This window comes from Citrus sinensis, chromosome 1 (genome assembly GCF_022201045.2).
Source record: "Citrus sinensis cultivar Valencia sweet orange chromosome 1, DVS_A1.0, whole genome shotgun sequence".
NCBI lineage: Eukaryota > Viridiplantae > Streptophyta > Magnoliopsida > Sapindales > Rutaceae > Citrus > Citrus sinensis.
This window is the reverse complement of record NC_068556.1, coordinates 20,516,490-20,537,128: the sequence shown is the minus strand read 5'-3', so window position 1 is coordinate 20,537,128 and position 20,639 is coordinate 20,516,490. Positions and strand designations below refer to the sequence as shown.

General features: G+C 32.5%; 2 protein-coding genes and 1 pseudogene across 3 annotated transcripts; 2 read left to right on the top strand and 1 right to left on the bottom strand.

Moving 5' to 3' along the window:
- Positions 1-407: 407 nt before the first annotated feature.
- LOC102616149 (3-ketoacyl-CoA synthase 20-like) lies at positions 408-5,286 on the bottom strand (annotated as a pseudogene).
- Positions 5,287-8,030: 2,744 nt separating this feature from the next.
- LOC102608380 (armadillo repeat-containing protein LFR) lies at positions 8,031-11,085 on the top strand. Its single transcript, XM_006489424.4, has 8 exons — positions 8,031-8,270; positions 8,364-8,533; positions 8,683-8,828; positions 8,923-9,179; positions 9,858-9,963; positions 10,057-10,195; positions 10,283-10,410; positions 10,515-11,085. Exons 1-8 carry the CDS (start codon positions 8,087-8,089, stop codon positions 10,771-10,773), a joined length of 1,389 nt encoding a protein of 462 aa, XP_006489487.1. The 5' UTR covers positions 8,031-8,086; the 3' UTR covers positions 10,774-11,085.
- A 6,697-nt stretch (positions 11,086-17,782) lies between these two features.
- LOC102608675 (3-ketoacyl-CoA synthase 20-like) lies at positions 17,783-20,380 on the top strand. Of its 2 annotated transcripts, XM_025092392.2 has the most exons (3): positions 17,787-17,957; positions 18,290-18,867; positions 19,435-20,380. In XM_025092392.2, exons 2-3 carry the CDS (start codon positions 18,388-18,390, stop codon positions 20,215-20,217), a joined length of 1,263 nt encoding a protein of 420 aa, XP_024948160.2. In that variant the 5' UTR covers positions 17,787-17,957; positions 18,290-18,387; the 3' UTR covers positions 20,218-20,380. The 2 variants fall into 2 exon arrangements, with proteins under 2 accessions (XP_052293291.1, XP_024948160.2); XM_052437331.1 differs by having other exon boundaries at positions 17,783-18,867.
- The last annotated feature ends 259 nt before the right edge of the window (positions 20,381-20,639 follow it).

Sequence of the window (20,639 nt, the reverse complement as noted above, 5' to 3'; positions counted from 1 at the left end):
AAACCACATTTTCGGTAAGGATCCTATCACTAAACTAGATTGTAATGAAAAATTTAAGACCTTTGGTATGTGAGGGTAATGCATGAAGGACGTTTGTTTTATCATGCAACCCAACTTTACAACAGTATAAAAAAGAAAATGTTACAAAATGAATAATGTGCTTGAATCTTGAGTTGTTGGACCATTTCTATAAATTCCTGGGCTTGTTCTCATTTACAATATAAACCTTAACTTGAAAAGTTTGTGCCATTAAAAACAGAAGCCCATATTATTTTGAAAATATATTTTGTTGTGACCACTTTCTCAGAATTAGTTATGTATACAGGGCTCCCACTGTTCCACATCTTTCCATGCTAATTTAACATCAAAAAGACTAGTAACAGACTGTCCCTTATGAAAGGGGACAATTAGAAATTAATTGGTGCAATATTTGGCACATGAACAGGAAAATCGTCAATTTCATCCGTCCAACGATTCTTCTCCTGTTCAGGTTTAATAGTGCTCAATGCACGCCACACAGCACTGTTTCACTTGAATCCTGAACCAAATCCAACCTGCCAAATCCTGTCACCTTTCCGAATTCTTCCTTTGGCCTCAGAGTAAGCCAGTTCATACCACGAAGAACTGCTTGAAGTATTCCCAAATCTGTAAAGAGTCATTGAAGGCACCATGTGCCATTCACTGAGTTGAACCTTCTTCTCCATCTCGTCTAACACTGCTTTCCCTCCCACATGGACACAAAAATGTTCAAAAGCCAATTTGAAATCGGGAACATACGGGTTGATCTTCATTTTAAAGATAGTTCTTGCTACTGAATTTTCCAGAAACAAGAGCTGCTTAGACGCTGGAAGAACTAAAGGTTCGAATGCGGTGATATGTGTCTTAAGCACCTGCCCAGCGACAACTATGAGGTCTTTGGTGAATTTGATTCCGACTTTTTAAAACTCGTCCTCTTGTCGAGAGACACAATTGTAACTTTTGTCGTCGGCACATGGTGCGAAGGGTGTGTGTTAACTCATACTTTGAGCGGCCGCGATCAGACGATCGGTTGGAGAGGAGTATTGCAGCATCACCCTCGCGAAATAAGCCGTTTGCGAGAACCATCGATCTGTCATTGCCAGTATAAAAGCTTACAGCCATGATCTCCGCACTCACAACTAGAGCGTGGGAATTAGGTTGCACCTGTTACAATCACATTACAATATTGATTAGTGACTCCGTTTAAATAGGATAAATGTGCCTTTACTCCCTAGAGTTTGAGTCAGTTATCCAGTTAGTACTTGTTAAAATAACATTACAATATTATATTAATCAGTGACTCTGTTTAAATAGGATAAATGCACTTTTAGTCTTTAGAGTTTGAATCAATTATCTAGTTTGTGCTTGTATTTTAATTTTTTTTGTCCATGTTGTATACTTGTCTATATTAAAATTTATTGAATTTGTTAAGTCCATTATTTATAGAGTTGACATTTTATGGAAAATCTAGTTAAATTGGAAGTTTATTTATTGCATATCTTGTAATAGGGATTAATTTATTAATTCTCTCATTTAGTGAGATTCCAATTTATTAGGAATATTTATTTCCTAATTTAATTAGATGTCTATTTTAGCAATTCAATTAATGGTGGGATTCTATAATTAGCGCATGAGATCTATTTAGAGCAAGAAGTTGGTTCAAACAGGAAGTCATTAAATGTTCTAGATATTTCTTGGGAGACAAGCAAGGCAAGAAGATCATATTTATTCATATTCAGATTCATAGGAATTATAAGAGGAAAGAAACTCTTATTTGGAAAGAATTCAAGTCTTTTAAAACTTGCTATTTTGGTGAAATCCCAGTGCCTATATAAAGAGAGATATTTCACAATTGAAGACCTGAAACAAATTACTCCCCCTCTTTTGCCAAAAGATTACAAAAGAGAAGTAGTCTTGCATGCAATTTGGCCAAACGAGTAGAAAGATTAGCAATATCTTGCCCTTGTTTCAAAATGGTGGCCTCAAGATGGGCAAGATTAGGAGCACAAGAGGCAGATGGAGGAGAAGAACGAACAGAGGCTGCAACAAAAGTAGGAAGATCACGAAGAATACTAGGAGGAGCTCCACTGGTGAGGGCGCGTGTGACAGCGACTCCATGGAAAGTGATCCTAGTGAAGATAGTTTTCACTCTAGCCCTTCTCCTTTGACCCTAAGATCACCACCAATGCCGCCATTGTTCATGCTGCCATTACCGACCACCAGCTGCCGTCACACGTGCCCTCACGCGCCGTCACCAGTGGAGCTCCTCCTAGTACTCTTCATGATCTTCCTACTTTTGTTGCAGCTTCTGTTCGCTCTTCTCCTCCATCTGCCTTTTTTGCTCCTAATCTTGCCCATCCTGAGGCCACCATTTTGAAATAAGGGCAAGATATTGCTAATCTTTCTACTCGTTTGGCAAATTGCATGCAAAACTACTTCCCTTTTGTAATCTTTTGGGAAAAGAGGGGGAGTAATTTGTTTCAAGTCTTCAATTGCTCAATGCAATGAGTTAGGGGGAGTAGTATTTTCCATTATAGGGAGAGATTTTATTCAAGAATTTTTAATTTTTGGATTCTAGTTCTTAGGGGGAGTTTATATTTTTATTGCTCTTAATTTTCTGCTTAATGTTGTCTTTCCATTTATTGATCAATAAAATTAACATTTTATTTTAATTCTTACCTTGGTTTATTTACATGAACTAACATGCTAATTATCAATTATTTTGGTTAGTTCCTTGTTGTTCTTTATACTTGTCCATGTTCATATCGTAGCGCCAAAGTTCATGGAAGACTTGTGTTGGATTGCTTTTGCCACAAGAATGCCAAAGGGGGAGATTGTTAAGTCCATTATTTATAGAGTTTGCATTTTATGGCAAGTCTAGTTAAATTGGAAGTTTATTTATTGCATATCTTGTAATAGAGATTAATTTATTAATTCCCTAATTTAGTGAGATTCCAATTTATTAGAAATATTTGTTTTCTAATTTAATTAGATGTCTATTTTAGCAATTCAATTAATGGTGGATTCTATAATTGGCGCATGAGATCTATTTAGAGCAAGAAGTTGGTTCAAACAGTAAGTCATTAAATGTTCTAGATATTTCTTGGGAGACAAGCAAGGCAAGAAGATCATATTTATTCATATTCAGATTCATAGGAATTATAAGAGGAAAGAAACTCTTATTTAAAAAGAATTCAAGTCTTTTAAGACTTGCTATTTTGGTGAAATCACAGTGCCTATATAAAGAGAGGTATTTCACAATTGAAGGGTGAACGTACAACACAGAGCATAAAGCAGAGAAGCAAAATTCGGCCTCCTCCTTAAGAGAATCCGGATTTGGCGCATAATACTGCGTTGATTTGTTATCTTCTTTTCATCTCTGTGGAGAGTCTATGTGGATCTTGGATCACTAGCCATTGAAGAATTGAAGAATTGCTATTAATCACTTTGTGAAGTGCCTTGAGGATCGTGGATCAAGATGGGTAGCAATTATTCAAGAGAAGCATATTCATTCTAAGGTTGAGTAAACCATATGGTGATAAACTGTAAGTGAGAGTCTTAAGTTTGGTAAATCCATAAGTTGTAACATCTCAACTTAGTGAATTGCTTTTCATCTGGGTGTGGCCTCGTGGATATAAAATTTATTAATTCGAACCACGTAAAAATCTCTATGTCATTTATTTTCTGCATTTTATTGTGTTTTTAGAAAATTAATATTTTTTATAAGGATGAACAGTAACCATAAACAGTAAAACGAAAACAGTAACTATGAACAGTTGTTATAAATAGTAATGGTGAACAGTAACAGTGAACAATACTTCCAAAAAATTAATTAATTTTTATTGCCTACATCTATTTGCGATATATCTAAATTCCTTTCAGAATTATTCATGTCAATATTGGCTGCATCTAGAAGCTTTGAATTTGAATAAACAAGATTGGTGGCACACGGCTTTGAAGATTGAAAATGGGCCGAAATGCTTGAAGAGGAAAATGGAAAAAGAAATGTTTGAAGAAGAAAATGAAGAACACGGTTTTGACTTTCTTGGCCATCATTTTGCTATAAATAGAAGTGCAAATGAAGAGCTTAAGTATTCCATTCTGAGAGCAATTTAGCAGTTGAGAGAGAGTTTAGAGAGCTTGAATTTATAAGCTCTTGTTATAGTGATTTAGAGAGTTTGGGTGTATTGTGGTTTTAGGAAGTGAGCTAAAATACTAAAATACTTGTAACTCCTTTTCACTAGTAAAATATTTCCTCCTGTTTTCGCCCGTAGATGTAGGCTAAAAATCGAACCACGTAATTTCTTGTGTCCTCTAGTGTGCTTGTATTTTATTTTCTTCCAATTTTATTTTAGTTGCGTGTCTGCTTCACCCCCCAATTACCTAACAATTCACTGTTGCACGTCAAATCTAATCAAAATTTTGAGTTTTAAATAAATTTTTAAAATATAAATCCCAAGTACTAAAATCGGCACTGAATCTAAATTCAAAGAGTAAGGTCAGGGAATAATAGCATAAGACAAGTGGCGATAAACCTGTAAAAGCCTTTTGGCGAGGTCTATAGAAATAGGTCCAGTGCTGCAACCCATACAACCAAGATTAAAGCTCAAAATGCTGCTTCTAAGGTTGCAGCTATTGACAAATGACAATCATGGCTGACAAAGATGGTATTGGATTGAACCCACTGCCATTGACTACAAGAACCCCAATATCTCTAGGCTTCAACCCTGTTTTGGCCAACAGCTCCTCGATTAATCTAACTAATGCGCCCTCTATCTCCTTCCTAGCTTCCCCTATAGATACCTTTTCCTTAAAGTTGTCCAACATGACTTTCGGGACACATGACTTTCCCCCAATCCCTGATCTCTCCAGTATTCTCTTTAGAAAGGTTAAAGTTTCTTTTGCACATAACGCGGATTGTTCAGTCAATTGCAGTTAACGTTCAGCACTGCACATTTGAGACGGGTCGGGCTTCTAACATGCAAAGTCCACCAAGTAAACTCTTCTTGGCCGACTCATTCGGTAAATGGTTGATACAAGAACAATGGAAACGGAAGATAAAGCAAGTGTCACAAAATTGATTCGGATAATAAGGTCACTCCACAGCTGATAGAAACCATCAGCTGTTAAAGTTGAAAGATGAGTTACGGCAATGCAAAGGAATCGAACTAGCAAGAGATAAAGGGAGTTAGAGATAAAATAGTGGAGACCGAGTTTAATGTGTTTGAGTTTCACGGATCGGACGAAATTGGGAAGATGATTTTTCATTCTTCCGGGGAAATAATGAAAGAAAGTGGGTTCTTTTTGCAAGTTTCTTGTGCTTTCATTGGCCGCTGCCGTTGCTTTTAGCTGGTTGCAAATGCAAGAAGAGGGAATGAGGCCTGTAAATTACATGCGGCGCTGAAGGGAATTTAAAGGCAGGCTGAATCCGCAAAGTTGGAGGCTTTAGGCGAGAAATTATTGAATCCGTAGAAATATATAGTAGTCTAGGGGGGAAAAGAAAAAGAAAAAGGAAAAGAAAAAAAAGCCTTTTATAATAATATAAACCCAAAACAAAAAAGGAAAAACAAAAATGTCTTCATTCTACACTAGCTTAGTAACAGATTGTGCGCTTCCTTGTGGACGTGATAAGTCACATTAAGATAATTTTCTGGTAGGATATGCCTGGATTTCATTTCCCGCCCAAGGCCCAACTGCCTGAACATTTTGTTAATAATCCTTTGAATCAGTGGCGGACTTACTTCCCGAAAAATTTCACCAGAGCTCTTAAACTTTTATGATTCTTTTATATAATTAATTCTCTCAGTATGTCTGTAAATCAATCTCTGCTAAAATAACTGATGACCTTTTTTTTTTTTTAGTCATGTTATTCTTGAAAATGCGTTGAGACTTAAAACCTAGTAGTAAAAGAATAATTATCATTTTAATTGGAGTGAGAGACTTATTTTACTATATATATATATATATATATATATATATATTAACGAGGTTATGTTGCCTTATTTGACTTACATATTTTTTTAACTCTTTTACATGTGCCGACATCTAGATAAAAGTATTCAATAAATTTATAATTTAGTTCGGGAGAATCCAAGATCTTGGGTTTGCCCCTACTTTGCATAAATTCTTACTTAGGAATGGCAATTGGTGACCCGATTACTGAAGTTGAAGTCCCGACCCGATTCAAGTCAAGGGCGGGTCGGCTTTTTTTAAGCCCGCACAGTATTTTCTCTCACACCTTAAATATTTTGCTTTGTTTTGTCCAATTTTACTTTGCTTTGTCCAATGTTGCTTTGTTCTAGAACTATTATATATTTATATGTCCATAATTTTTCATATAAAAGAAAAAAAAAAAACTAATGTCTTGTACAAATAAAAATACACAATTCCACAACTCAACATTAAAAAAAAAAATCTATAATTTTTCTCATATGCATTGCACCCAAAATTACTCTTTTATATATACATACAAGTATATATATATTCTATAAAACTAAAAAGTCATAATTTTTCATAATTTTTTCAAATTTTAGGTCGAGTACTGATACAAATTTGATTGGGCCTTAATTTTTTAGCCCGAGCCCAACTTAAAAACCGAAAATTCAGGCCAAAACCCAAACAATTCAGGTTGGGTCAATTGGCCCAAAATTCAGGATGGGTTAAATTACCATCCCAACTTACTTACTATAAAATCTCTATGAAATAATATTGTTGGGACTAAGAAAAATATTATTTCAATGAGGTTATTTGCTTATCTATAAATAAATGGTTTATTAATTTATCGGTAAATGAATATTTATTAATTTAGGAAGAGTTTTATATTTTAATTACATATGCAATCTTGGTACGTTAACTACTCCTTTGACCAAAATCAAGTGTGAATTTCAAAAGTTATTATGTATATGAAAAAAACTAATAAATGTTATAAAGATGTAGGTGGCTTTTTTTTTTTTTTGTCTGAAATCTGAATGAGTCTGAATTTTTCTAAAGTTTGAATGAATTTGAATACAAATATCTAAATAATATGTTTGTTTTTCATTTTTTTAATATTTAAATATAAATGGTTTCTTGTTTGCTTTTATAAATAAAAAAAATCTTAAACATAGTTACTTACATTTGTGTTTTTATAAATCAAAGCAAAAAAAGAGATTAGGTTTTATAGTTTAGAAAATAAGTATATTTAATAAAAATATTTTTAGGACATAATATTTACTTCCTATTAGACATTTTCTCATTTAGATAAAAATCACAAAAGTTGTTTTTTCTATTTAGATATAAATATTTGAAATGTTACATAAATTACAAAAAAATAAAAATAAAATTTTAAAAGTCTTAAATTTAATAAAATTTTAGATTTGAGACATTTAACCTTTTATATAGAAGTCCAAAAATAAATGTAATACATTGTACATAAACATAAATTGATGGGCGCACTATTCAAATTTAATATCCTAATAGATTAAGTGTTTCAAATGTTGACATGCATAGAACATAAACTCGATGAATATATCAAATCATTAGTTTTATTTTCAATCTCAAATCATTAAATGCGTATCTCAAAAAGAGTTTAATTGAAAAAAGTGAAGTTGTTTTAAAAAAAAAAAGCTCAATATTATGAATTTATATGTTATTTATTATTAGCCTTTTTTTGTATCAGACTAATTATGAATTTATGTTTCTATTGGGCCTTAAAAAAGAATTTTAAAAAAATCATTATTTTATGCATTTAACTAGACTATTAATTTAATAAATTAGCTTAAGTCGAGATTAAAATTTTTTATTATTAAATCAAAGTTATTAATTTATCGGAGGTTTCACTATAATTATTACTCGGCTTCTCTAACTCATAATGCATTTTATTTATTTTTCGGGGCAACGAAGCCCTGACCCAGTACAACTTGGATCCAAAACCCGTCCTCAAATTCGTTTTCTTTGGGCCAACTGGCTTATAAGCCCAGTCCAAGTACAAACTGTGCGTTTGCTGATCCGAGTGATGAATCTCCTGCTCCGATTTAGACCCGCAATTAACAAAATCTCGTACAACCAAAACAATCGACGAGACGCCAAAATGCAAAAGCGGGAACAGGGCAAGTCTGGTGGCGCGGCTGGCGGAGCCGCCACTCCGGCGGCTAAGAGAGGCCGTCCGTTCGGCAGCACGAGCGGTAGCTCAGGAGGCTCCGGCTCCGCCGCCGATTCCGCAGCTCCAACCACTCTCCTTGGTCCATCTCTTCAAGTCCACAGTTCCTTCGCTGGTCAGCTGCTCAAACTCTAGCCCTAAAATTAAAAAAATATATAATTTTTATAATATAAGAAATTGTAATATTAAATCCTGCTTTTAATTTCAGATCAAAATCATAAAAGAATAGTTCTTGCGCTTCAAAGTGGACTTAAGAGCGAATTAACATGGGCATTGAATACTCTCACACTGCTTTCTTTCAAAGAGAAGGACGACATGCGCAAAGACGCAACGCCTCTTGCCAAGATACCCGGTTTGCTTGATGCTCTGCTTCAAGTTGTATGTGTCTCTAAATTTGCTCCTTATTGCTATTGAGTCAAATCTTTGGAGAGGTTAATGAAATTTACCGAATAATTTTAGAGTTTGTTTTTAATTCTTGAATTTTGAACTTGATGTTCTTTTTGTATCATTGGGTTACTTTAAAACAGATTGATGATTGGCGTGACATTGCGCTTCCTAAAGAGCTTTCTAAGGGACCTAGGGCTAGAACATTGGGTGTGAATTCTTTAGTAACGGGTTTCGGGAGTGAGTTTGAGGCATTGGGCTCGATTAATAATGCTTTCCCTCGTTCAGGGTAAGTTACATAAGGTGCATTTTTGTGTTGAACAAAGTGTATTTGGTTTAAGGATTTTGATAATGACTTTGGGATAATGTGTTTTGTGTGGTAGAGTGGGGTCTGGTTCTTCTGCTGCTGACTCATTAGTACAGAAGAATGCGGCTAGAGTTCGTTCTTCAGAGTGGTGGTTTGATGAAGATGGTTTGTTTAATCTAGATGATGAGGGGCGAGCAGAGAAGCAACAGTGTGCTGTTGGTGCCTCAAATATCATTCGGAACTTCTCATTCATGCCAGATAACGAAGTCATTATGGCCCAACATCGGCATTGTTTGGAAACGGTGTTCCAATGCATTGAAGATCATGTCACAGGTCAGAAGTAGTACTGTTGCCAAAATTGTTCTTTGTGGTTGCGTGTGGATAACAAATATGAAATTGTGAATATAGGATGTTTTCACCCAGTTTCTTGACAATCATGGACTGTGGCTGGCATGATTGATACAATTTGGGTGAAGTCAAGAATCAATGGAAAATCATGATAACAAAGATACAGTAGCTCATGTTTGGGAAGTTTATGGTTATCAGAAGCGTCCTTAACCTGTTGAAATTTTTTTCCTGAAGCTAGAAGAAATTGGTAAACTAGAATAGTAGCTTTTCGGTTAACTAGAGTTTCAGGAACATGAATTATTTTTCTTAACTTATAAATAGTCTCACTTTTACCCAAATGTAATGCTTTTTATAAATCATCTCAAGTTTTGACCCACTAAATCACTTTCTAGAAATTTAAATATGCTTTCAGAGAGAACAAAAAGGTAAGATCTAAAAAAGTGACATGAGTTGGATGTGGAAAGGATACTGCAATTTGGAAGTTAAGTTTCTGTGTACTAGAGAAAGGAAAATAAGTATTTGAAGTCTAGATCTTTTTAAGTATGCTTCTTGATGGTTTTGTGATATTACATCTTTTCTTTTAAATTGCAGTTCCTAGAGAAAATACGTTTGTCTATCTATGTAATACTTTTGAATGTCTCTAAATTTTTGTATTGTTGGCGGAGGATGAGGAACTTGTAACAAATGCCCTCGAGACAATTGTCAATTTGGCTCCTTTGCTTGATCTTCGAATTTTTAGCTCATCAAAGCAGTCTTACATCAAAATAACGTATGAGATTTATCTTCATCTTTACTTTTTCACATGGCACTCCAATTTGTATAACTTATGTTGTTTAGTTCTTTAATACGTTCTACCAAGCAGAGAAAAACGAGCAGTTGAAGCTATCATGGGGATTCTGGGATCACCTTTCAAAGCCTGGCATTGTGCGGCTGCTGAATTACTTGGGCGTTTGATAATAAATCCTGATAATGAGCCTTTTCTTCTTCCATTTGTTCCGCAGGTTAATATCATTGTTCTTTGTTGTTTAAAATTATGTCTTATATATATGAGTTAAATTGATAATAATGAGTGCCTATGAACATTTTAGATACATAAGCGCTTGGTTGATCTTATGAGCTTACCAGCATTTGATGCACAAGCTGCTGCTGTTGGTGCACTATATAACCTTGCAGAAGTTAATGTGGACTGCCGATTGAAGCTTGCTAGTGAGAGATGGTGATTTTCTACGTTATAGCAATGCAAAAGGAAATATTAGTTAGAATTTTGCTCTTTTATATTTTGTCTCTAAAATGATTTTACTCTCCACCTTCAAACCTCAGGGCAATTGATCGTCTTCTGAGAGTGATCAAGACACCGCATCCAGTGCCAGAAGTTTGCAGAAAGGCAGCAATGATACTTGAGAGTCTTGTCTCCGAGCCTCAGAATAGGGTCTTACTGCTTGCATACGAGAATGCATTTGCAGAGATTCTCTTCTCTGATGGCAGATATTCTGATACATTTGCTAGGATATTATACGAACTTACATCTAGACCAAACAACAAAGTGGCATCTGCACGTGGCATTTGGGGGTGTGGCTGAATCTCTGCATCATTCATACATTTTGCTCGGCTTGCAAGAGTATATTGATTGGCTTCGTCTATACTTCTGTTAACATTTTTTTCGTACATCCTAGCTGAAGTTAAGCTGTCAAGTCTCAAAAATCACTTTGTGTTCTATCGATTACGAGAAACTTGAAGCTGTAACGACTGTTAAAATTGTTTCTGCATGTTGTCTAATTAATTATAAGGAAGCTTTATATTTTTCAACTAATTGCTCGACCGAGATGTCTATTTTTGGACGTGTATGGATTCTTTTTTTACCTTAATGATTATTAATATTATTTTTATTTAAGCTATTTGTATTCCCACTTTAAATCCTTGTGCACTTCTTGATGATTACCACTTGTTTAGATTTGAATTTGGATCCAGTAGGACTGTCTTGTCATTGTCAACCACATAACGAGTCATTTATGATTTGGGAACGCCTAAGTTACAATCAATGTACCTTACGTTCTTTGTCTTTTTCTTTTTGGCAAATATCATATGAGCCCTCCTAATTCTTTTTATTTTCAATTTTTACAGCTGTGGATGTATTTGTCTTCTTCCATCCCTCCTATCGATTTTTTTATTTTCTCTAAAGTTTTATTTATTTCTTTAAACATTATTAAATGATTATCAAATTCATACAAATCTATAAATTCAGAATAAACTTCTGGTCCTAAATTTATTAATCCTAGTCTTGAATTGTAGGTTTATTGCATGTAATTTAATTATATAATTAAATTAAAGAGAAATTATATAAAAAATATACATGACAGACTTCAAAATTAACATGCAATAGCTTTCAGAATTACCGTTAAAATCATTCCTAAGAATTAATTCTGATTATTCTTCCATCCCTCCTATCGATTTTTTTATTTTCTCTAAAGTTTTATTTATTTCTTTAAACATTATTAAATGATTATCAAATTCATACAAATCTATAAATTCAGAATAAACTTCTGGTCCTAAATTTATTAATCCTAGTCTTGAATTGTAGGTTTATTGCATGTAATTTAATTATATAATTAAATTAAAGAGAAATTATATAAAAAATATAAAAAATATACATGACAGACTTCAAAATTAACATGCAATAGCTTTCAGAATTACCGTTAAAATCATTCCTAAGAATTAATTCTGATTAAAGGGCATTATCAACATATACTCTGATTAATTCTGATTAATAGATACCATTTGATATTTTAATTTACCATTTTAATTCAATTAATGTAGTTTCCATAAAATTCAAGGGTGTCAATAGATATTTCACTTCTTGAATGTATGTTGCGTTACACGTAACCTAGGTTTGGCCATTTGATAATCGTATGTTATTATTTAAAAAAATAAAAAGAACATTGGAAAGAATGAAAAATAGATGTATAATTGATAAAAGAAGGCAAATACATCCATAAACATAAAAAATACAAGGACTCGTGTGAAATTTGCCAGAAGAAAAAAGACAAAAAACGTAAGTTACGCTTAACGTAACTTAGAGGCACCCGATTGATTTATCTTATCATATGTGTTTTATTTTCACCAATATTTTTAAATTAATATTTAATAAATTAATAATTAAAAAATACTGATTAGATAATATTTTTTAAAAAAAATTCTAATTTTTCTATAAGACCCATGTAATGGTTTAAAACGTAAAATACAAACGATATGTTTAAAATTTACATAATGTTTTATATATTTCATCAGTCATTGTTGCATAATTCTTTAATACACTGCCTTGAAAAGGTTTTCTTTAATAAATTATTAAGTGACCATGCAATTTAGTAAAACGATTATTTCTTAATTCTTTCAATCAAGATTATATTAGAAGGAGCTTGCTAACTTACAGATTCTGTAAGTTACAGCTCACTCACAAACTTGGTTGTGGGTTCCACTCGGGTCCACAGCCAAACACTATTTAATACTATTCATGTGAGGGCTGTTACTTACAGAATCTGTAAGTTAGCCCTCTCCATATTTAGAATTATATCATTTAGTTTACCCAAATCACTTTATTTTTAATTATATTTTCATATTTCATAAAAAATTTTATTACAAACATGGTATTATCTTGGGTCCAGCTAAATTACCTCAGTAGTATGGTACCACTCTTTTTTGTCTTTTTGTAACCTGACCGTTAGATCCAACGAAAGAATTGCAAAAGTAAAAGTAACGGCAGGATGTATTTACATAGGTAATTAACATTGCAGTCCCTCTAGTTTTCCAAAATGTCAGAACTAATATTATTATTATTTTTCCCTCCCACCCCCATCAATAGTTATCATCATCTCTACTTATGCAACCCGTGATTCATATTTAGACTTTCATGTTTTTTTCTTTTTATCTTAGTTGTTTTATTTTATTTCTTTTAGTAAATATTTTTATTTTTTGGCTAAGTTATTAAATAATACGAATAAGGAAGATATAGAGAATTTTGAGAGTATTTTTTATTATTGATATTGGGTAACTATAATGTATGATTTAGTTGCGCATCCATAAGAGCCACAACCTCTTAAATACAACAAAGCCTATGAACTTTAGAAAGACAAATTCCTTAATTTATTCCACAAGTACATCAATATTTTATAATTATCTAATTATTACTATTATTTCCATGTCTACTTCTATAATTAATTATCCATAATATTGAGAAAGTATATAACATTAAAATTGAGTACAAAAATTATTAGGAGATGTACTCTCCACTCCCATTTACTTAAAATACCAATTGGATTATAATAATATTATCTTGTTTTTAGTGTAATACAAGATTGGACAAGGTTTTATAAAAATTTTGACAATATTAAAATGAAAAATAAATAACTTTAAATAAATGCTTGGATAGTCGTTTAAATTTCATTATGGAGTTTATAAATAATATTTTCAAAATAATAAATTTCTATATGTAAACTTGAAATTATATAAAATTATTTATACCTTATTACACGTATAAAGCTTATCGATTATTTATTTAATGTGAAAACAAATGCATTGTATAATATTTATTCTATTACTTAAATTTAAAATTGCAAAGAATGAATAATAACTTAAATTAATAGATTATGGGAGAATACATTTCAAAAACAATTAAAATTATCTAACTTTTTAGGCTTCTAATGTAACATTTTTATTTTCTTTTGTTAACATAAGACAGAAATTTAGTCTAAAAAACTCATTCTAGGGTCTCCTTAGGGTAAAAAAAAAATCATTATCACATGATAATTTGGTAGCCTAAGCTTTATTATTTTTAGTTTACTTATTCATGCCAAACACCTTATTGAGATTAAATTTTAGTAAAGTAAACCCGTCCCACCATCTTTAATCGCATTTAGCAAACCCTAATTGATTAGATCTTGTTATAGAAAAAAAAATATAAACGCAATATATTTCTTTTGAGAAAATGCAAGTATTATGTTTTTGAGGTTTTGTGTTTAAGGAATTAATCTAATTTATGTAGTTAGAAAACTCTTATTTTTTTAGTTTTAGAAGAATTATATGTTTGATAATAAATAAATTAAGATTTAAAGTAGGACAAACTGATTTGAGAAGGAAATAGAAAGAATAAATGTTTTAGAATTTGAAAATTATTATATTTTAATTGGGGCTTATTACATAAAATTATTAAAACATATGATTTTTATTATTTACAAAAAAACAATGGGGATTGCTAAAGAAAACGTCCAATAAATTTTTAAAAATTTAAAAATTATTATATTTTAATTGGGCTTATTGCATAAAATTTTTGAAAATTGTAAATTTTGTTATTCAGAGAAAACAATAGGGACTGTTAAAGAAATTACCAAATTTAAGAGTTTAGTACAACGGTTGTAAAGTAGTTTTGTCCTATTATCTTTAGGATCAGGCTACGGTGCAACAGTGGCACCGTGCCACAGTTGCACCTAGCCGTTGGATTCAGTTGAATTGGTGGGATCCACTGACATCCAACTGCATCCAACGACTAGGTGCAACAGTGGCACCGTGCCACTGTTGCACCTAAGGGAAATCCTTATCTTTAAGAGATTTTTCAAAAACATTAAATTTCTACCAAAATACACAGTATCAGAGATAATTAAAGATATGCAAAAGCATTAAATTTCCTCGAACAGCCATAATGACCACAATAAATGCGTCCTTTTACAAAATTATAAAATAATAAATGTGTGTTAAAAAGTATATATTATGGTGTGACACGTCATTGTCATATGAGGTATTTATAACCGTCCACTTGTTTGTTTTGTTTTTTTAAAAAATATATAAATATTTTTTTTAAGTTTATTTTTTATTGCATTCATCTACTTTCGTTTAATTTCCGTTAGCGAATTTAACGGAATGACCTTTTTACCCCTCAAAATTATAATTTAACCCAAAATAAATAGAAATTAGAGATAAATTGAATGAATTTAATTTTTTTCAAAGGTAGATGCTAGAAATTGGAGGAAAATAATGTTTGTTACTAAATTTAGAAAATTTGTATTTATTTTTTTGGAGGAAAATAGTTGCTTGCTAGATTTAAAAAATTTATATTTATTTTTTCTCTTTCAAAAAAATAAATAAAAATTTTCTAAATTTAGCAAGCAACAAACACTATTTTCCTCCAATTTCTAGCATCCACCTTTGAAAATAATTAAAACCATCCAATTTATCTCCAATTTCTATTTATTTTAGGTTAAATTATAATTTTAAAAATTAAAAAGGTCATTTAGTTAACATTCTGTTAAACCCACTAACAGAAATTAGATGAAAGTGGACGAATGCAACTAAAAGCAAACTTCAGGTGGCACGCTGAAAAAAAAAGTATTTGTGTATTTAAAAAAAAAACAAAATAAACAAGTGGACGATTGTAAATTTCCCTAGTCATATTGTTTCAAGAGCACACATATCTTGAGGGGAGAGAAAAGCCGGCAAATGGGTGTGTATGGGAGTTGGCTAAAGCTGGATCTGTAAGTTACAGAATCCGTAACTTAGCTAGCTCCTACATTTTAATATATCTTCATTGTCACCATTAATTGACCCGTAAAAGACCAATCTTTCTCTTTAATGGATAAGAAAATAAATTACATGGTCAAACTTTTATTTTTTTTTTATAATTTTAAATTTGGGTTTAAAATTAATTGTAATGGATCAAACCGATGAATTTGCTCCAACTATACCCAATCCAATTAAATTTAAATAAATTGAGTGTTTCAATTTTCACAATTAGTTAAGTGAGTCAATTTTTTCGAACTAATATTAATAATTAGATTGGGTTGAATGACTAATGTGAATTTATGTAAAAAATATTATTTTACTATCTACAAAATGGTAATAGAAACGACATTTTTATAATATAAAAATTGTCGTTATTTTGTTTATTATAGTAATATCATAATGAGAATAGTATTTTATTTTCTATCTAAGTAATGTTTTGATAATATTCAAATATCAGAACTCAATCTATATATATATATATATATAAATTAATCTAAGGGCAATAAAAATTCTAAAGAAAATCTAGCGTGTGAATTGCCAAGTGTTAAGAATCAACCCTATTTATTTTTAACCATTTAATCCTTTTCTAAAAGAAAGGTCTTTTCAACTTGCCTTTAAAATATCGACTCTACTACTCTACGCTTTTTATTCAAAATTTAAAGTTTTTAACCACTCCAGAATCTCACTTGGTGGAGGCATTTTTTTTTTAATTATGAAAAATAATTTAATGAAAGCATAATTTTATTTTTCGAAATATGAGTGAAGTAATTATTATTTCGGTAAGAATTTAAACAGTAATATACAATATTTAATGTTTGTAATTTGAGTAATAATCTCATATAATGTAAAAGAAAAAATTGTATAGAATCTCAAAAAAAATTATTTCTCTCTCTTCTTCTTTTTAAAATTTTTTTTCAACTTATAAAATCTGTTTGTTTTGACTGGTTTGAGTTAGATTTTTTTTTTTTTGCCCAACTTGATCAATAATAACATATTCTCTCGTCTTGCAATGGTTCACTAAAAAAATATGTATATTAAAATAAAAAATAGAAAACGTGTGAGAAATTTTTGAAAATTAAGGAGAGTTATGTTATGTCGGTTGCATATAGAGAAATTATTAAGAGACACGGTTCTTACAATGTGATTTATACTAATAAATTAAATAATCTCACCATATTATGGAGATTCATTAAATATATGGCCACCACTTTGAGAGGAACTTTTCACAAAGTGAATTAAAGTGAATGATATAATAGATGTTATTTAATTTCATCGGCGTACGTAAAGTTCTACTAATACAAGACGACTTTCATGTAATCGGCTATGAATAAATACTTGCACATGCAGTAACTCTAGGTTTGGAAAAAAAAAGAGTTATGTTCTTAATTTTTGCATTTGGAAAAATTCTTAAGTGACACGATTCTTCATGTGAATTCTTCATCTAATTACGTACACAATGCCTTTAAAAAAAAAAGGGGGGAAAAAAAATACAAAACAACAAGCTTGTATTTTAGTGACGATCAAGAGCACTCGAATGAACCGAACCGATAAAGCTTCTGCTCACAGCGTTTTCTTTGCAGAAAATATATACTACCCAATAATGGTAGAGAAACATGAATTCTTGCCGCTGCAGACTCGGACCCATTTTTTTTTAATTCAAATTTTGGGATAACTTTATTATTAATTTAACTCTTATTTACTTTTGTGTGGAGTTGAAATGGGATTAGAGTGAGCTCTCTATCATTATTCCTAATTAATAACTATTAGATTAAATTAAAGTCGATGACACATTAAGTACAGCGAAACCCATACATATGCATTTAGAAAAATACTATTTAAACAACAAGAAGACAGCAGGAAGATAGAAATGACAACATTGTAGCATGAACAATATTATCATTTCGTATGCTACCGTGTTATTATAGCATGAACAGTACTTAATAATTTCTATAGTTCTATTATCTTGCCGCTGTTCAAATAGTAGTTCTCATATATTTAACGTAATAATGTTTGTCATACATGTCATTAAAGAATTTGGCAGAGGTAGTTGCTTTCTCTCTCCGCCCTATAAATTCTATTCACATCTGAATGCTGCAAGCCATTGCTTTTGCTTACACTTCCCCTTTCATTTGTTGGCTTCCATTCATATACACTAGCTTCCGCTTTTAAATTTTCTTCAGCTCCTGCAACTTCTATTACTACTTAAAACCCTAGCTGGTTAGCATTTACCCTTCATCTTTTATTTCTTATATATTCATTTATTAGACATATTTTACGCACTGTCAAAGTTAGATATCCTCTTTAAGCTAATTTCCGAACTTTTATCCACACACACATCTAGGTGATTTTCTTAGTGGCTTTTTGGTTTGTTTTTGGCTATCAAATAATGGCCACTGATCAAGAAAAGAAGAACAATCTTCCCAATTTCTTCCTATCCATCAAGCTCAAATATGTGAAGCTTGGTTATCACTATCTGATCTCCAATGCTTTATATCTCTTGCTTCTTCCACTCCTTTTCATTGTTTTGACTCATCTCTCAACTTTAACAGTTGATGATTTCTCCAAGCTATGGAACGAGCTCAGGTTCAACTTTGGGACACTGCTTTTATGCTTGGTTTCTCTTGTATTTACATCGACCGTTTACCTAATGAGTCGCCCGAGAAAAGTTTACTTGGTGAACTTTGCTTGTTACAAGCCTGGCAATCCATCTCAAATGTGCAGCCGAAAACTTTTCATGCAAATAGCGAGCAAAATTGGGATATTTTCAGAGGAAACTTTATCCTTTCACAAGAAAATTCTAGAGAGATCCGGGATGGGGAATATGTCATACGTCCCGAAAGCCATGTTGGACAACCCGGCGGGTGAGAAAAATATGGCGGAGGCAAGGAAGGAGACTGAGGGTGTAATAATCGGAGCAATCGATGAGCTCTTGGACAAAACTGGGGTGAAGCCTAGAGATATTGGAATTCTTGTGGTGAACAGCAGCTTGTTTAATCCAACGCCATCTTTGTCAGCGATGGTTGTGAATCACTACAAGCTTAGAGGCAACATTTTGAGCTATAATCTTGGTGGTATGGGTTGCAGTGCTGGTCTTATTTCTATCGACCTCGCCAAACAGCTTTTGCAGGTTTGCCTTCATTGTTATTTCTGTTATTTACACTTCTCTAGTCTCTCAGAGTTCATGATAGTTAATTAATGTAATGAAAAAATTGAGGAGTGTGACAAAATATTGGTGATCTATAGTATGCATTAATTGATCTCCTCTCAGAGCTATTTAGAATTAATCAAATCATGTGGGTCATCGGCACAACTGGTTGATAAACCACCCCCCCCCCCCCCCCCCCCGGGGGCCCGCCCCGCGGCGATGAGTACGAATATTGATTGATTTAAAACAAATGTCTCAGTATATGAATGTATAGTTCATCCAGGCTTTTTCACATTACAGTTTAATGCTACGCTGGTACTTCGCATAGCAAAATGTAAGTCTCCCTCCTATATGTGTAAAGGACAAGAAATTTTCATTGATTAATTTTTAGATATTTTTAGTGTGAATTACTTTCCTATGAGAAAAGTTTTAAAAAAAATATATATATATAATTTTGGATAACCGGATTTAATGTCAATTATTTTTTTGGGAAAATTTTTATTAATTTTGAAACCACGAGGATATACTAATTTTCATTGTGAGTAACAGCTGCAACCCAATTCGTATGCTCTAGTGGTGAGCACAGAGAACCTCACTATGAATTGGTACGCTGGCAATGACAGATCCATGCTTCTCACAAACTGCTTATTTCGATTGGGTGGAGCTGCCATCCTTCTCTCCAATCGATCATCTGATCGCCGCCGTTCAAAGTACGAGCTAGTTCACACCCTCCGCACGCACAAGGGCGGCGACGACAGAAGCTATAATTGTGTCTCACAACAAGAAGATGAGTCCAAAAGAATTGGAGTCAAAATCTCAAAAGACCTGATGGCTGTTGCTGGAGAAGCCCTTAAAACTAATATTACCACACTCGGACCGTTAGTTCTACCAATGTCTGAGCAGCTCTTGTTTACCGCAACTTTAGTTGCAAGAAAGATCTTTAAAATGAAAATCAAGCCCTATATTCCCGATTTCAAGTTGGCTTTTGAGCATTTCTGCATCCATGCTGGAGGGAGAGCTGTGCTGGATGAGGTAGAGAAGCATCTCAAACTCAATGAATGGGTTATGGAGCCTTCAAGAATGACTCTCTACAGATTTGGGAACACTTCAAGCAGTTGTTTGTGGTATGAATTGGCTTACTTTGAGGCCAAGGGAAGAATTCGGAAAGGTGACAAGACTTGGCAGATAGCATTTGGATCAGGATTCAAGTGCAACAGTGCTGTGTGGCGTGCATTGAAGACTATCAATCCTGCTCATGAGAAGAATCCTTGGATGGATGAAATTGATAACTTTCCAGTTCATGTGCCAAAAGTTATGCCAATTGATTTTTAATGGTTGGACGTTGGGGACGTTTATGCCCGTTTAGTAACTATTTATATAAAATATTGCTGCAATAATTAATGCTGCAGGCTTAGAGAAGTGGTATATCTCTTTTAAGGTTAATTAGTAGAATGCATGTAGAATTTTAAATTTCAATAAGATACCTCTTCCTTAATTAAGTGGTCGAGTATCATGTTGACGGGTTGATCAAATTGTGATTGACACTGGGAAATTCTAAAACAATATTTATAAGAAAATGTCAACTCCACTCTCATTGTTATTCAAAGCGGCTCGAAGACTAATTTTGAAAAGAAAATAACTTAAAAGGAACATATCAATCACCAAGATCTTGATTGCGGAACTTCAATATCAGAGATCTTTAGGATCCTAACATGATCTTTAATTGATCCTTAATTATACATGATCCCCTTGCC

Bases quoted from the DNA above. Each gene is read 5' to 3' on its own strand.
- LOC102608380 (XM_006489424.4), top strand. From the start codon at position 8,087: ATGCAAAAGCGGGAACAGGGCAAGTCTGGTGGCGCGGCTGGCGGAGCC. The intron at 8,271-8,363 runs GTCAGCTGCTCA...TTTTAATTTCAG, and splicing joins AGTCCACAGTTCCTTCGCTG to ATCAAAATCATAAAAGAATA. The intron at 8,534-8,682 runs GTATGTGTCTCT...ACTTTAAAACAG, and splicing joins TTGATGCTCTGCTTCAAGTT to ATTGATGATTGGCGTGACAT.
- LOC102608675 (XM_052437331.1), top strand. From the start codon at position 18,127: ATGGCCACTGATCAAGAAAAGAAGAACAATCTTCCCAATTTCTTCCTA. The intron at 18,868-19,434 runs GTTTGCCTTCAT...TGTGAGTAACAG, and splicing joins TCGCCAAACAGCTTTTGCAG to CTGCAACCCAATTCGTATGC.